Below are 18,320 nucleotides of genomic sequence, written 5' to 3' on the forward strand. Positions count from 1 at the left end.
TTCATGATGAGTATACTCACCCAATAAGAACTGAATGGATATCAAAAGTATTTCTCATAAGCCAAACAACAGCTATCAGAAACTTTGTTCACTACCAGCTTGGGCTGGATTTGAACTTGCAACCTAAAGGTAAAAAGCTTAACATGTCATCACCATAACCCGAGTTCTCATTAGTATTAAAGTCACAAAAGCGTATCAGAAGAGATTATGCTACCTACATTTTGCAATCAAATTTACCATAAGATTAGACTGTAATGGAGAAAATGGCGAGGAAAATTAGAGAGAATCTACAGTATACTAATAGGTAGAGCAAGAAATTTCACTGTTCAAGAGTTGAAATATCAGAATGTATGTTCTTAGCCTAACGTGAAAAAGAATTAGAGAACCAAATCTGAGCAATTTAACAAAGGACCATCCAACACAGGGCAAACTAACATAAAATGAACAATAATCAAAACTCCTAGAAGTATGCTACCTAAGACATTATATATGTGGTCAAAACTTTTTTTAAGGAAGTATTAGTCAGTATGCCAAATAAATATTGAGTTACGCAGAAAAATATTCAACAGATTAGAGTATGCTAAACAAAGCTTTTCCAACTGCTTACAAAAACTTGGAAAAATTACAGCTGTTATTCTTACTACACTCTGGTCCAAATGTGAGAAATTAAGTATCCTTTCTTTACCACTGATAAAAGTCTAAATTTGAAACTGGGATATGAAAGGCATTAGTCCTCCAAAGATCTAACATTTCTGAAATACTTAAAGCTAAATTTGTCTTCCTTATGTCTCCAACTATGGATTAGAGAAGTGGCATGGGGCATAGGTCACCACACAAAGATCAGTCTGGGGGCTAATCACTTAAGCAGGAATACCAGCATGCTATGAGTGTTAATAGTTTTATACAGAAATTCAAGTGAGCTGTAAATATTCATTCTCCCACCGACATTAGAAAGCCACAACTTCTGTGATAAAGAAAAAATAAAGGTAAAGTTAAAAGTAAATTATACAAGATTTCTTGAATGTGTCCTTTTGAGAAAGCTATTTTTATAGCTTACCCTTACAAATTTGAAAATAAAAGTTCTTGAATTGTTGACCTAGAGAAAAAAGCAATTAATATTATATCTTTTTTGTTTAAATCCATTTGTACAAGCCATGAATACACACACATGCACACGCCCATCATCAATTTGGTATAGAACCAAGGCCTGGAAGTTGTTTCAGTTAACTGCTGCTACAGTAAGCAGAGAGAACCTATAGTATAGGTCCACACACAAACTTGCACCAAAATTACTAAATGTTGCAACCAGTTTGACTTAGCAAAAATCAAGTATTTCAGAATAAGTATTCACATACAGACTTTCACCAAAAATAATACAAGGTGTGAACTTAAAACCAATTTCATCATTTTGGTGAAAGTCTGTGTGTGGACCAAGCTTAGCATATATTTTCTTCCATGAACAGTGGCTATTTCCTATCAGTACTATCAAGGCTTAAAACGAAAACAGGAAGAACTCAGGACAACATTCCCTACTACATAACAATGGGTAAAGTTTAAAGTCTAAAGGGACTGGCACTGTCCCTCACACTGTATTTCCATGGTGCTATGGCACCGTCCCTCATCTAATATGCTTGCAAGGTAGCAACCGCACTATTAACATTCCCTGGATATGTTTGTTATCCAGTACAGAAATGGATCTGATACAGAAATCTAAGGCACACTATAATTTTGTTCTTTTAAACTTTTATTCAAGAATTAATTATGTCTTAATTTGGAAGTTTTAACAAAACATTTTCAAAAAGGATTACTAAAAACCAAACAAATATAAAGCACTTATAGTGTAAAGCTACATTAGTGTACATCTCTTTAAATGCATTTTAAATTACTGCACTTACGTTTGAAATGTAATTTTAAATAAAAATGTTGATATAACTTTGTATGTGAACAATAGTCACATTTGGGCATTTTGAATAAAATTTAACTAGTCAATAAAATTAAGAAATCCTAATGTATGCAAATTGTATGCAATTAGTCTGGTTAACTATGGTTTACAATTAGTTTGTATCATATTATCATCTTCCAGTAATAGGTACTTCTAATGCTCAGATCTTACATAGCAAAGGGCAAACCTTACCACATTAGTGCCTCATCCTGAAGAGGAGCACTACCAGTTGTCAGCAAAAAAAAAAAAACCCGAGGAGTACTTGTGGCACCTTAGAGACAAACAAATTTATTTGGGCATAAGCTTTTGTGGGCTAAAATCCACTTTATCGGATGCATGCAGTGGGAAATACAGTAGGAAGATATATATACACAGAGAACATCATGTTCATAAATTTGTTAGCTTCTAAGGTGCCACAAGTACTCCTCGGATTTTTTTTTTTTTACACTACTAGGTGTATGTGCATACAACAAATGACATCAGACCGAAACTGCATAGTTTCACTTGACAGCAAACATTTCAAACCGAGCAATATTAGTCAACGCATCATAGAACTTATTCGAATAAGACGACGGGCCCAGTCTGGGATCATTTATAGCTAAAATTAGTTAGCTTTTAAACACTGAAGCACTTTCAAATCAAACCTTTCATTTCACACGTAGGAATAAATACAAACATTCAACAGGTTAACTCCACCTCTTTCCCCCTCAGGAAATGAAGCGATTACACATAGCAGCAGCATCGCTGAGAGAGGTCGAAGTACACACCCCACAACATGCACCTGCACCTTAAACACCTACAGATCAGGTGGAGAAGTTTCTCAAGGACTAGCACCACCCAAACTCATAAGTCAACAGCAACTTCCCCAGCTGATTCAGAGACGGCGACCGAGAAATCCTGTATTACGGGGCTTTAAATCTAGCTACATCTTTTTTTTTCCCTTCACGTCTCGTGTCCCTCCCACAAGGGCATCTCCTTTCTAAGCACAAAGACGGCCCAAATACAAAACAAACACCCCACGCCTCGGACACATTTCCACTCCCCACCCTGCTCAAAGCACATCTGCCCGGCCTCCCCGGGGGCTTCGAACCCCCCTTTTCCCTGCGCCCAAACAGTTGCTTCAACTTTTTTTTTTTTTAAACCAGCCACAAGTGTAGCATCTAAAAAAAACCTCGGCAAAGAGCTCGGGCCATAAAACAACAGGGAGGAACTAGGGCGGACCCTCACCTGAGTTAACGACCCACCGAGCCGTTTCCAAAGGCAACTTCGCTTGCCCTCCCGGTCCTGAAGGGCTCAAACCGGCACCATCACAAAGCGAACGGGAAACCCCCCAGGCCAGCCTGGTTCTCCCCCTCCTCTGCGCTCTCTCTGAGCGCCAGCCACGCACCCAACAGATGGGAGCCCCTGGGGGAACCCGCAAGAGGCCGGCACCAATCCTCCCAGTCAGCAGCACCCAACAGGGGAGGGGGACGAGGAGCTTCGTGCTACCTGAGGCTCCCCCACCACAGTGGGGAGGGCACTAACTGTCAGGAACAGCAGTTCAAGAAACTCCCCCCCCCCGCCCCACTTCCCGGGGTGAAATGGGCTGAACGCTCCCCCCCCCGCACCGGAGTGGACAACAGCCTCCCACGAGAGGCTGGGGGAGCGTGACACAGGCAGCGGCCAACGGACAGCAACCGACACGCGGCGCTCCTCGCGGGCCGAGGAGCTGGCTTTAGAGCACAAGCACCGCCAAGCCAAGGGCGGGGGTGGGGGGAAGTTGGGAGAGAGGGTGCTGCTCCCCTGGGGTGCTGGGACGAGTCTCTTACCTTGGAAGAAGCAGCCGCAGCTCTGGCAGACATTTTGTTTCCTTCCCTCCCCAGAGTAGTGTGTGCCTCTCTCTAACCACTCCAGCCGGGGAGAGAGAAATTCCCCACCTCCTCCTGCGCCTCACACAGCTGCCCAAATAAACATCGCCCAGAGAGAGGGGGGAGGAGAGAAGGAGGAGGGGGCAGGGAAAGAGAGAGGAGGGGAGAGCGGAGGCAAGTTTGATAAAAGTCCAGCTTCTCAATATTCCTCCTCCGCGGGGGGGGGCTGGCGCTCCCCTGGCCAGGAGCGGCTCCGTGCTGCGGGGTGGGGGGAGTTAATGCAGCTCCCCAGTGTCTGCCCCTACAATGGCAGCTCCGCTTCCTTTCCCCTTCTCCCAGCAGCAGCTACATGCCTTTCTCGCCAAGCAACCACTGACATGTCTGACTGCTGGGACTGCCCATTCTCCGGCCTGCCTGGAGGGGGGAGCTTGCTTCTCAGTCACGCTTCCCCAGCTCTCCCTCCCCCCAGGCCACATGGCACCGCACAGGAGTGAAAAATCAAAGCCCTGACACTGAGCACCCCCTTCCCCAGCTTGTCTCTGGGCAGGAGTCTCGCTGACAGCAGCTCGCAGCCCTTCTCCTCTCCCCATTCTTTCCAGCGCTTTGGTTTGGACTGCAGACACTGGTGACTGGAGCAAAGAGTTTCCTAGACCACACAAGCCTATCAGGGGCTAGGGGGATGGTTTGAAATGCATGGAACAGAGTGGGGCAGGGATGGAGTTCATTATAGAGAGAATAAAACAGGGCCAACCTAGCACAAAGGAAGAGGATCACCCTCTGCCCTCAGGGGTGGAGTCAGCTTCACAGGAGTTATGGAAACATTCTGGGGAGTTCAAAACAGACCAGGTTAATAGGTCTGTTATTCGGCATCAAGCACCACTAAACTTGCTGTAAGAGTTGGGAAGGAAAAAATATTTATCCAGGCTTAGTTAAAAAAAATTTGCTGTCGCTTTGTATTATTTCCATTTTCTGTAATTTGTGGTCTGATTTGATTTTTACTATGGAGTTTATTTTACTTTTCAAATACTAGAGAGATGCAAAGATATTACACAGAGCCTTGTACCTTGCAAAGTCATTTTCCTGGGCAAAGTGAGTGCAAAATGGGTTTAAAGCACTTCCAGATCAGTATGGCAGCATTTTACACGCATTTTGCACCCATTTGGCTAGGTGTAGATGACTACACAGGTTCAAGGGAGTAGAGAATCAGTTCACAATATTTTTTCTATTGTATTTTCTCATGGACAGCTTCAAATGGAATCTCAAACTCTTGACCACTTTACCAATCCCTCCAACCTTAAATAATGTCCCCAAAAACTTAAACAAGGCAAATATTTAATCATTCTTTTAATCTCTCTTTTACATTTACCAAACTTTGTGGGTACTGCACTGAAATATATTTTCTTTTGAAAAAAATTTCCAGAAAATAATTTATACAAATTTAGGAGTCGTCAGAATTCAACATGGAGAAACAGGTTCTCAGCTATGCTCAAGTAGCGCTGGGCATAGTTCTGTTGAGGGAGACCATTGTAGCCTTCCCTGATCCTGGGGCAAACTCTGTGCCAGCCTACTCCCTAGCATAGATTAGGGTAGCTACCAGGCTGTTCTACACTATACTGGCTGCTAGTCACCCTCAGGGGCTCTTCTGGCAGTTGGAGATTACTGGGGCGTACGATGTCCTTGCCATACTCTTTTTTTTCTTCTTTTTTTTCTTTTTCCCCTCAAACATTCCCTGTGTTGGAGAGGAGGAATGATCCACTGGCCAGGTCTGTTGACTTTAGAACAGCATTGCACAAGGACAGAAGTGCAAACCTACACTTATGGTTTTATTAATTACCTGAAATAACTTTGAGCTTTGCTTTATATTTCTTTTGATACATTTACACTCTGGTTAAGAAGAAAGGTCATGTTTTATAACCACATATTCAATTTACATTGTCTACAAGTACACACAGAGAGGGGCAGGAAGGAAAGGGTGTGATCACAACAGGAAAGAACCGGAAAACTCCACAGTGCGGAAAAGCGGGGGCAGAAACTTAGTATGGGAAAAAAGGAGAGTGGCCCCAAAGAAGGGAAGACAACCCATGAGATTCAGGGAGATGGAAAGAATCAGATGGAAACAGAGATTAAAGAATGAAAAACGGGAATAGGGTGGGAGAAAGAGGGACTCGCGAAGTTAGAGTGAGCAGAGGGCAAGAAGAGAGTTCTGTGGAGGGACAAAGAGAGATGAGGTGGATAGCTGAGGAAGAGAACAGAATGGGGAAGAAAAAGAAAAATTACCGTAATGAATTCAGATGCTGAAAAACACTGGGGGGAAAGAGAGGCAAATAAACAAAAGAAACTATCAAGCAAAGAGAGAACAGAACAAACAGGAAGATGTAGTCAGTTACTTTTTATTGTTTTATAGAAAACTGGATGCCAAAATATTACAAATGCATAGAGCATATTTTATTGTATTCATCAAGAGACCTAGGGGGCATGATTCTCTAGGACATGCAGGAGAGAGACTGGGTATGGATAAGAGTTGATCTATGTATTCCTGCCATTCTGGGGGAGAAGATAACCAGTTTTGTCCTGATTGCTCATAGGTCTGGGATTTTTTAAACAAGGTTGGTGCTAGTTATCTAAATATTTCTTTATACAGTGTCTGCTTCTGTCAGTATCTGTTGGGTCTATGGTCCACTTAGTGGTGTTTTAATAGCTGCCCCAATGTTAAGTCATGATAGCACAAGATTCCAGATAAACACCAGCGGATGCAGAATTTTTTACATAAACTTTTCGTTTTAAAATGTTATTAAATTTTCCAGAGTGCAGAGAAGCTGCTCCTGCCATTTCAAAATATCATTTCCTTGAGAAGAACCTTTGCATTTTCTCACTGCTTTTGGCTTCCTACAGCCTCTCCCTCTTCCTGGCTAGATGTGGGCCAAAGAATTTATATCTAAGTTTGTGGCTTAGCCCCTCTTTAAGTAAAATGAGAAAGATAATTTTAATAGTTACTTTTAAATCAGCTACAGTGCTTTTTAACTTCTCCTTACCAAACACAGTGAGAACATTATGCTTTAAAAAGTTATAACAATAAAAAGATTTCCTGAAAAATGTCCTTTATTTTCCAAAGAGTTTTCAAACTCTTTGGGCAAATAACTATGGCCCCAATCCTCCAACTAGTTCAGCATAAGCAAAGCCTTGCACCCAGAATATTACCAACCCCAAGTGTTCAAAAATCAAGAATTGGGGACTCCAAAAATTGAGATTTACTTAAAAATCATGAGATTTTTTAAAATAATATAGTTGGAGTTCTTTTTATTTACATTTTGAACCTTTATAGGTCACATTTTCAAGCTCATCTCTGCAACCATGAGGGCTAGAGATTTGCTTTATACTTTTAATAAAAGCTGAAATTCTGGTATAGTCACATGATTCCAAAGTTGAAAAATACCAAATACATGGGAATACACAACTGGGGGATTTAGCCTCCCCCACAAAATTAGTAATTGCATTAATCAATAAATAAAGGAAATACTGAGGTTATTTAGCCCTATCTCCCCCATGTACACTAAAAAAAAACATTGCTTACACCCCTGAAATGTCATGAGAGTTGGCAATACTGCACGCATGCAGAGCCTTGTTGACTTTAGTAGGAATCTGGGTGCACATAAGAGTTCACTTGAGAGATCTAATTGCAGGATCAGAGTCTTTATTTATGTTCACTTCAGTTAGTAATAATGGGACCTGCTCCCACACTCTTTTCAGAGGTTAAAATCCTGTTGAAGTCAGTGGTCTCCTTACTTTGGCTTATTAAGGATTGCAGGACTGGGTTCCATCTTCCTTATTCTTAAAGAAATAAAAAGTATGCAACTATTCTTTTCATAAGTATCTGTTGGCAGATATCTAGAAGTATTTAATTATGCTTTTTATCTTGGGCAAGAGAGTTTAAAAAAACACCTTGCATGATTCAACCAGTAATAATTCTTAAGAAGTTCATGCCAAGATGAATAAAATTTTTATTCATTTAAAGGACACAGACAAACGATCACATGTGTGGATTCTTAACTCTAATTTATGGTGTATGCACAGCGTACACTAAGATGACAGGAAGTCTGTTCTGTAATTTCTCATGATTTAACTTTTCTGATTGTTTATGTCAAGAAAGAAAGGAAACTGAAAAACCACAGCGGCTGTACAGATAATTTCCTCTGTGGTTTTTTGGTGTCTGTGACCCAAAAAGAGAACCATTTTACAAAGGTTTCACACACAAAGGAGTGAAACCTTTGTAAATATATATATATATATATATATATATATATATATAAAATTGTATATTACATTTTTGTGAAAATTGCTAAGATTCAGGATTTTCAGTAATGAAGGAGGAAGGGACAGAGTGGAATACACACTTCAACCACAGGAAAAAGAAGAACATCAGGTACAAAAATTAACAGGCTTCCTCATTAAGAAATTGTAAGGTGGTTAGAGAAATCAGTGGGAGCATCCATGTGCTTAAAGTTAGGCATATGCTTAAGAACCTTGCTGAACTGAGTCCTTAGGGAATAAAGATCATGTGTTACTGATGTCTTGTGAGTACTGGATTTTTTTAATTCTCTGAGATCAAAGAGCTATACTCATATATTTCCTTTCCCTATTAAAAAAAAACTGTACGCAGCTTCAATCTCTGCCCCATACACACTGCAGAAGACTTTCAAAATGTTGTGTGTATGAGTAGATGTCACACAGTCTTCCAAGAACCCTCTCTCTCTCACTGAACAGAACTACAGGGCCAGGGCAATACTGGAAATACACAATGACTAATCTATGCTGTTTTTATATACTGATCCAGCATGTATAGTTTATGTTTCTCTCAGTGAATGCCAAAATGCCAGATATGCTTACCTTGTATTGTTCCATTTGTTTTTTCTGACTTATTAGGTGGAAGAGGGAAGGTGGAAGTAATAGAAGACAGCTGTGAAACTTAATAGGGCCTATGTTTACTCCTTGTGTCGCTACATCCACATCAGTGTGTTAAACTAAAGATGAATCTGGTCCAAAGGCATGAAAATATATTCCAGCCATCAAACACTGTTACTAGTCATGTTTTGTTTTATTCACTACTGCATTCAAAGCACTCTCACAGCACCATGTACGTGGTATGTGGGTAGCATTTAATTCCTACATATTCTTGTCCTGACAAAAGATACCGTCTACATAAGAATAACAGTCCATCTTCACATAAAGCTCATTATTACCAGAATTTAATATGAACATCAGTCTAAAGATCTTTTTCTCTTTCAAGCTACAAACTTTTTGGAAAGGCAGCCCAAAGGTGGCCCTGTTTTTTATGTTAGCAAAAGCATTTAATTTATTTCGCTTTTTGATAAGCAATAATGTATTCACAATCAATATTTTTCAGAAATGATTGCACGCTATAAAATGGCCTAACTGCTTTCTGAAAGCCAAGCAAAAAACCCCAAATAACCACAAAGATAAAGCTGTGAGTGTCTGCTTTGTAAGGGTGTGGTTTTCCTGTTCCTGAATTGTTTTGAAACTTGAATTTGCGTCTCTGTTCTCTAAAACACAGCACACAAATGTCCCTGTTATGATGATGCTACTTTAATCCAAAAGAAAGTGTTGTGACACATATTGCTGATGAGAAGGATATATATCTTGAACAGGAAAACATACATTCAAATTGTTATATTGATAATGAAGATGACCAGAAAAATACCCTAAAGACTTGAGATCTTGTTTCCTAATTCTTTTTATTTTAAAGGTTTAATTGCCTTTAATTGCCATTATGAGAATTTAGAAAACTAGACGTGCAACTTTCTATTGTTTATTCTCTCCAAATTTCTCCCTTTTTAATTCTTTCCTCTTTCTTCTCACAGTTTTTTTGTACTCAGTTTTATCCCCAAGAATGCACATCCATACCTCCATAAAGGTAGAGGCGTTAACTCTTCATGGAGAGGGACCTGGCTATCTAAAATACCTCCAGCGTTAGCCTTGCCTTCAGTTGGTATCTATGTTCTGACACCACTTGTTGTTCCATCAGTGAGAAAGTTTGCCATTGACTTCAACATAGGCACAAAGAGTGATAAAGATCTTGATTATGTGGCCCTTAGGATGTTGAACTCTGTCCACCTTGATACCTGCCTTTGCTTATTCTTATTCTTAGCTTATTCTTAAACCAGCTAAAAGAACATTTTCAGACTGTGTATCATCTTGATCACTGTTTGCTTCAGTGCATGAAACAACTCCTTTTAATGATGCCATTTTGTCTTTTTAATATTGTATTCTATTTTATAATGGATTAATTTTGTACAATACTATAGCCATTTGCCTAGTAAAGTCAAAAGCTTTCTATGGGGTGCTTTACAAATAAATAAACCATTCTTATTTTGTATTATTCTGCAAAAAGGATATTAAGCCAGATACATGAGTGTCTCAGACATATATCTATGTTATAAAATTTTCAAATGGTTTATATTTTAACTAAAAATGTTAGCCCTATATATCAATTATTCATATTCTGCCATCTGAAACATGCATATCTAAAGCAAATTTATTGAGCACCAGATAGTGAACACTTTGGTTGGAATAACTAGTGCTTCTAAATGCGCAGCCGCTAGAGAATTGTCTGGTTACTTGTGATTACATATTTTTATTTCAGCTAAGGAAGTCAGAAATCCAACAGCAAAATTGAGTTGTCAGGGGAACATGTGGATTTTTGATACTCTCTTGTGCAATATACTCTATCTATTTATCTTCCTATGTGACTGGTATAGTGTGAATAATACTCATCTTTAAAAAGCTATCTGAATACAATTCATGACAAGTTACAAATAGAAGTTAAACATTCTTCATTTTATTTAACTGTTTCAGAATACAACATGGAAGAGAGCTGGATGGAAATTTCTTATGTGGGACGAGGCTGTGGTTTTCCCTGACACATAATTGTCAGGGCAGGGAAAGGCATGTCACATATTGGCTTTGGTATGTCAGACAACTCAAGATGGTCATCAAGTGACATGCTGTGAAATAATGAAACCCCAACTGCAATACCATACAGTATGTACTGGCCAAGCATATAGCACTGCTGGTCTAAAAGTATTTTTTGCTTGTAACATGGAGGAATAGGATATGAGAAGTGTAGGAAAACAGTTACAGGACCATCTTTTTGCGCTCCTTAGCAGACATGCAGTTACTAAGGCCTGGTCTACGCTACGAGTTTATGTCGGATTTAGCAGCATTAAATCTGAATTAACCCTGCACCCGTCCACACAACAAAGCCATTTTTTCAACATAAAGGGCTCTTAAAACCGATTTCTGTACTCCTCCCCGACGAGGGGATTAGCGCTGAAATCGACATCACCGTTTTGAATTAGGGTTAGTGTGGATGCAATTCGAAGGTATTGGCCTCCGGGAGCTATCCCACAGTGCACCATTGTGACCGCTCTGGACAGCACTCTGAACTCAGATGCACTGGCCAGGTATACAGGAAAAGCCCCGGGAACTTTTAAATCTCATTTCCTGTTTGGCCAGGCGAGCTCATCAGCACAGGTGACCATGCAGAGCTCATCAGCACAGGTGACCATGCAGTCCCAGAATTGAAAAAGAGCTCCAGCATGGACCAAATGGGAGGTACTGGATCTGATCGCTGTATGGGGAGAGGAATCCGTGCTATCAGAACTACGTTCCAAAAGATGAAATGCCAAAACATTTCAAAAACTCTCAGAGGCCATGAGGGACAGAGGCTACATCAGGGATGCAACACAGTGCCGCGTGAAACTTAAGGAGCTCAGACAAGCGCACCAGAAAACCAAAGAATCAATCGGACGCTCCGGGACAGAGCCCCAGACATGCTGCTTCTACGCTGAGCCGCATGGAATTCTAGGGGGGGCCGCCACCACTACCCCACCCCTGTCCGTGGACTCCGAGGATGGGATACTCTCCGCCATGGCTGAGGATTTTGCAGATGGGGAAGATGGGGAGGAGGATGAGCTTGGGGAGAGCACACAGCACACCGTTTTTCCCGACAGCCAGGATCTTTTATCACCCTGACTGAAATACCCTCCCAATCCAATGAAGCCAGAGAAGGGACCTCTGGTGAGTGTACCTTTTTAAATATAATACATGTTATAAAAGCAAGCATTTTTTAATGATTAAGTAGCCCTGAGGACTTAGGATGCATTCGTGGCCAGTACTGCTATTGGAAAAGTCTGTTAACGTGTCTGGGGATGGAGCGGAAATCTTCCAGGGAAATCTCCATGAAGCTCTCCTGGAGGTATTCTAAAAGCCTTTGCAGAAGGTTTCTGGGGAGAGCAGCCTTATTCCGTCCTCCATGGTAGGACACTTTACCATGCCATGCTAGTAGCAAGTAATCTGGTATCATTGCATGGCAAAGCCTGGCAGCATATGGTCCCAGTGTTTACTGGCATTCAAGCAACATCCGTTCTTTATCTCTCTGTGTTATCCTCAGGAGAGTGATATCATTCATGGTAACCTGGCTGAAATAGGGGAATTTGATTAAGGGGACATTCAGAGGTGCCCGTTCCGACTGGGCTGTTTGCCTGTGGCTGAAAAGAAATCCTCCCCGCAGTTAGCCATGCGGTGGGAGGGGGGGCCATTGGCGCTGAGCTGTTCGCATTTGGCTAACAGGGATCTTCCCTGATACCAGCCACGTGGTGGGGGGAGAGGAAAAGCAATCATCCCAGAGAATTGGATGGGGGAGTGGGATAGTTTGGTTTCTGCTGAAGCATGATAACAGGAAAACTGCAGCAGTAAATGGCCAGCTCAACGGGCTTTCCTTGGTATGGGAAAGGAGGGGGCTGCTGTTATGAAGGTTGCAGAAGCTGAAAGACTATGGCTTACCATGGCCGCCTGCAAGCTGAATTCTGTTGCCCGGCCCTGCGTGTGTGATCTCTAACACCAAAGCTGCAGGCACTCAATATAAAATGCAAAATGCGACCTTGTACCAAAATCTCATGTGCTATGTAATGTGAATAGTGTTGTTCACCATGAAAGAGTATAGCCATTGTTCTGTAAAATGTATCTTTTTAAATACTTCACTCCCTTTTTTCCCCTCCAGCAGCTGCAAATGTTTCAAGCCTCCCTCCTCCATCCCAGAGGCTATCTCAGATAAGGCGGCGAAAAAAATGCATGCGCAATGACATGTTGTCTGAGCTCATGCAGTCGTCCGGCATTGACAGAGCTGTGTGGAGGGACACAATAGCAGAGTACAGGACGGTGGCTGATGAACGTGAAGAGAGGTGGTGCCAGGAAAATCAGAGGAGGCATGAGGAAACACTGGGGATACTGCGGGATCAAACGGACATACTCCAGCATCTGGTGGAGGTTCATGACGGCAGCAGGATCACAGACTGCCGCTGCAGCCCCTGCTTAACCGCTCTCCCTCCTCCCCAAGTTCCATACCCTCCCCACCCAGACTCCCAAGAACACGGGGTGGGAGGCTCCAGGCACCCAACTACTCCACCCCAGTGGACAGCCCAAGCAACAGAAGGCTGGCATTCAACAAGTTTTAAAGTGGCCTTTTCCTTCCCTCCTACCCTCCTCCCACACCCAACCCAGGCTACCTTGTGTGTCATCTCCCTATTTTTATAATCAATTAATAAAGAATACGTGTTTTTTAAATGATAGTGACTTTATTTCCTTTACAAGCAAGCTGTGATTGAAGGCGGGAGGGCGGGTGGCTTACAGGGAATTAGAGTCAACCAAGGGTGTGGGTTTTCATCAAGGAGAAACAAACAGAAGTGTCACACAGTACCCTGGCCAGTCATGAAACTGGTTTTCAAAGCTTCTCTGATGCTCACCGCTTCCTGCGATGCTCTTCTAACCGCCCTAGTGTCTGGCTCTGCATATTCAGCAGCCAGGCGATTTGCATCAACCTCCCACCCCACTATAACATCTCCCCCTTACTCTCACAAAGATTGTGGAGCACACAACAAGCAGCAATAACAATGGGAATATTGGTTTCGCTGAGGTCTGAGAGAGTCAGTAAACTGTGCCAGTGACCCTTTAAATGTCCAAATGCACACTCTACCACCATTCTGCACTTGCTCAGCCTATAGTTGAACAGCTCCTGACTACTGTCCAGGGTGCCTGTGTACGGCTTCATGAGCCATGGCATGAAGGGGTAGGTTGGGTCCCCAAGGATAACTATTGGCATTTCAACATCCCCAACAGTTATTTTCTGGTCTGGAAAGTAAATCCCTTCCTGCAGCCGTTTAAACAGACCAGAGTTCCTGAAGACGCGAGCATCATGAACCTTTCTCGGCCATCCCACGTTGATGTTGGTGAAACGTCCCTTGTGATCCACCAGTGCTTGCAGCACCATTGAAAAGTATCCCTTGCGGTTTATGTACTGGCTGCCCTGGTGGTCTGGTCCCAAGATAGGGCTATGCGTTCCGTCTATAGCCCCACCACAGCTAGGGAATCCCATTGCAGCAAAGCCATTTAGTATGACCTGCACATTTCCCAGAGTCACTACCTTTTATAGCAGCAGCTCAGCGATTGCGTTGGCTACTTGCATCACAGCAACCCCCACAGTAGATTTGTCCACTCCAAATTGATTCCCGACTGACCGGTAGCTGTCTGGCGTTGCAAGCTTCCACAGGGCTATTGCCACTCGCTTGTGAACTGTGAGGGCTGCTCTCATCTTGATATTCTTGTGCTTCAGGGCAGGGGAAAGCAAGTCACAAAGTTCCATGAAAGTGCCCTTACGCATGCAAAAGTTTCGGAGCCACTGGGAATCATCCCAGACCTACAACACTATGCGGTCCCACCACTCTGTGCTTGTTTCCCGGGCCCAGATTCGGCATTCCACAGCATGAGTCTGCCCCATTAACACCATGATCTCCAAATTGTAGGGGAACGCAGTTTTAGAGAAAAGTGTGTTCAGGGCCTCATCACCGCGCTGCCGTCGTCTCCTCGCCTGGTTTTTCAGGTGCTGGTTCTGCATACACTGCACGATAATGCGCGAGGTGTTTACAATGGTCATAACTGCTGGGGTGAGCTGAATGGGCTCCATGCTTGCTGTGCTATGGCGTCTGCTCCTGCTTGGGCAATCCAGGGAAAAAGGGGTGAAATGATTGTTTGCCGTTGCTCTGGCGGATGGAGGGGCAACTGACAACATGGCTTACAGGGTTGGCTTACAGGGAATTAAAATCAACAAAGGGGGTGGCTTCGCGAGAAACAAAATGGCCCCCTCAAGGATAGAACTCAAAACTGGGTTTAGCAGGCCGTTGATTTCACGAAGGGAGAGAGGAGAAAATGAATATAAAACAAATCTGGTCTATTTCTTGTTTTGATCCACTTCATCTATCTTTATACATCTTGCTGGCAGCAGACTATACAGTACGACCGCTAGCCATCATCACCTGGGTGCTTGGCAGAAGACGGTGCAGTATGACTGCTGGCCATCGTCTTCTGCTGGTTGCAGATTAAAAGACAGTGCACTGCCGGTAGGACTGAATCACCATGAGACAAAACTTAAAAGGGAAATGACCTGGCTGAGTCACTCCCATGTTTGCCCAGGCACCCCGACCTCATCGAGGTCGGTTAAAAGAGCACTCTGGACTACATCGATGACGGCTACCAGTCATATTGCACTGTCTGCTGCCAAAAGGCAATAAACTGTTGCTGTGCAGCAATGCAGTACCGCGTCTGCCAGCACCCAGGAGACGTACGATGACAGTGAGCTGAGCGGGCTCCATGGTTGTCGTGGTATGGCGTCTGCACAGGTAACTCAAGAAAAAAGGTGCAAAATGATTGTCTGCCCTTGCTTTCACGGAGGGAGGGAGGGAAGGCGGGCCTGACAATATGTACCCAGAACCACCCGCAACAATGTTTTAGCCCCATCAGGCACTGGGATTTCTACCCAGAATTCAAATGGGCGGCGGAGACTGCAGGAACTGTGGGATAGCCACCCACAGTGCAACGCTTCAGAAGTCGACGGTTGCCTCGGTACTGTGGACACACTCCGCCGACTACATGCACTTAGAGCATTTGTGTGGGGACACACACAATTGACTGTATAAAAACGATTTCTACAAAACCGACTTCTATAAATTCGACCTAATTTCGTAGTGTAGACAAGGCCTAAGATTCCTGGCTCGCCAAAGGAAAGAGGACCATGGAGCCAGGGTTGCTTAGGAAGAGGAAGGTTTTGAGGGACTGGAAACAGTGAGCCACTGAAATTGAAACCAGGTTCACATGGAAATCCAGCACATAAGTTTTCCATGGGACCAGGCTCCTGGCAATTCACACTGAATTGTAATGCATCCAATAGAGAACATTTTCAATCTTGAAAATTTTGGACTGGTCCAGTGCCCACTGAAGCTAATAGGAGTCTATCCATTGATTCCCTTGGTGTTGGATTTAGCCCTTTGCGCACTGGGTGCACAGAGTTTCACATGTGTGAACTGCTGTAGGGCTTTGGTTCTTAAAAATTCTAAGAACTCCAAATCATGGAAGGCACTAACATTTTCCATGCACAACCATTTTCAATGTCGGTGGCTTCACTGGCTCTCAGAGGACACACACCACTTCTCCAAACCTCCCGCTCTTAAAATGTGAAGTAGTGGGGGTCCTCTCTTGCAGACTTCCAAAGGTATGGGGGAGAGAAACTATGCATCATACAAAGACCACAGAAGATATCTGCACTACACTTGGTAGTGCCCAGGTAAATTATACAACCATACATATACATCATAGGTTTTCTTAACTGTGCATTTTATGAGCTTAAAAGTCCATAGAAAACTGACTGAGTATAGGCTGCACAAAACCAGTTCTTATTACCATATTTATCTTCAATGAGGGCTATTTCCATGGCAAATGTAAAGTTTTACCACAGCCATTTTGAAAGCAGAGCTGTTAAAAAAAATTTTAAACATTTTTTCATTGTAGAGAAAGTGGATACTGTATTTTTCATTCTTCTTCTGTTAAAAAACAGCTAACAAACAATTTTAGCTCAAGCTTTTTATAAAAAAAATGTTTTCACAAAGAATAATCCTGAAAATGTTTTAGCCTAACAGGTGAGAGTTTCATAAAGTTAAGTGTGATTAAAGCACAAAGTTAGAATGCAAATGGTTATGCAATCTTCTGTATAGTCATCATTACTGCTCCTGCTGATACTGAATACAATATTCACTTATTTATCTCAGTTAGAGTTCTACCTTACCAAATCTATTTGATCTAATCCATCTATCTAGGCGGCATTTTACAGGAAACAGATTTGCTGATTGATTCTGATTTACCAAATCTGAAAGTTTTTCAGAGAGACTAGCAACTGGCATGTTTCATCAGCTGACTACATCCTGATCTCCAACAAACAGGTACATAATTCCACATAGTTTGTAAAATTGGACACTGTACTTGCATCCAAAGGGTATTATCTGTTTTAGATGACAGAGAGCTACAAAGGGCCATGTATCTTTAATGAGATTCCAGGTTTATGATTTGAAAAACAACCTACATTTTTCCCAATTCAGTTACAGTTCTGAAGAAAAATTTTCCCAGGGTAGTTCCCAAATATCATGACAATTTAATAATTATTTTAAAATAGTGCCCAAGAGCTGCAATCAGGATTGTGACATATGGTCTTCAAACATATACAAAAACACAGTCCCTCCCCTAAAAATACTATAATTGAAGACTGAGTGCGGCTGAACACTGCAGACTTTTATTACTGGATTAGATGGGAACACATATTGTATTTACCACATCTGGATGATGCTGAATGTTTTTTCATATCTTGCATTCCTAAACGATTAGGCAGCATAAACTTTACAAAAGAGTGAGGGCATGGCTACACTTGCAGAGGTAGAGCACTTTGAGTTAAACCCCCCTTCGAAGAGCACAGTAGGAAAAGAGCTGCAGTCTGTCCACACTGACAGCTGCAAGCCCACTGGTGTGGCCACATTTGCGGCACTTGCAGCGGCACTGGGAGCGGTGCATTATGGGCAGCTATCCCACAGAGCACCTCTTCCCATTCTGGTGCTGTGGCTTGTGGGAAGGGGGCAGAGGGAGGCGGGGCATTCTGGGTCCTGTCCCAACGCCCCGTGATGCATCGGTTCGCATCCCAGCAATTCCTGTGCTTCCGTCCACATTTGGCGCCATCTTTCAACATTTTTTGTACTGCACGCTCTGTCTTCCCTTTTGGTTTGTGGGAATGGAGCCTGAACTGCTGAGGAGTATGCTGACGAGTCTCACCAGCATGTCACGTTTGGCAGTCGAGTTATTCCTTATGATCCAAAGTGACAGTGAGGGCTCCAACGATGATATCGACTTGAGTAACGCATATGACATGAGTTTACTTGTGGCATTCACGGACATGCTCACCACCATGGAATGCCGCTTTTGGGCTTGGGAAACAAGCACTGAGTGGAGGGATCACATCGTCATGCAAGTCTGGGATGATGAGCAGTGGTTGCAGAACTTTCGGATGAGAAAAGCCACTTTCATGGTACTGTGTGATGAGCTCGCCCCACACTGCAGTGCAAGGACACAAGACGGTGGAGAAGTGG

General features: G+C 42.8%; 1 protein-coding gene and 1 long non-coding RNA gene across 10 annotated transcripts in view; one reads left to right on the plus strand and one right to left on the minus strand.

Annotated features, from left to right (window-relative positions):
* Positions 1-18,320, minus strand: part of TJP1 (tight junction protein 1) — a 308,680-nt gene that overhangs the window by 148,798 nt on the left and 141,562 nt on the right. Inside the window, exon 1 of one of the 9 annotated variants that reach the window (XM_075133037.1) lies at positions 3,751-4,171. The exons of 7 other annotated variants lie outside the window; for them this stretch is intronic. In XM_075133037.1, the coding sequence (XP_074989138.1) occupies positions 3,751-3,783 (33 nt within the window). In that variant the 5' untranslated portion in view covers positions 3,784-4,171. Of the gene's footprint in view, positions 1-3,169; positions 3,189-3,750; positions 4,172-18,320 lie in introns of those variants that run through there. One more of the 9 variants, XM_075133039.1, reaches the window with a different exon arrangement.
* LOC142073381 (uncharacterized) lies at positions 10,669-13,428 on the plus strand. The gene is made up of 2 exons (XR_012670227.1): positions 10,669-11,883; positions 12,866-13,428. It is a non-coding gene; the product is annotated as an uncharacterized LOC142073381 (long non-coding RNA).

This window comes from Caretta caretta, chromosome 10, assembly GCF_965140235.1.
Source record: "Caretta caretta isolate rCarCar2 chromosome 10, rCarCar1.hap1, whole genome shotgun sequence".
Lineage (NCBI taxonomy): Eukaryota > Metazoa > Chordata > Testudines > Cheloniidae > Caretta > Caretta caretta.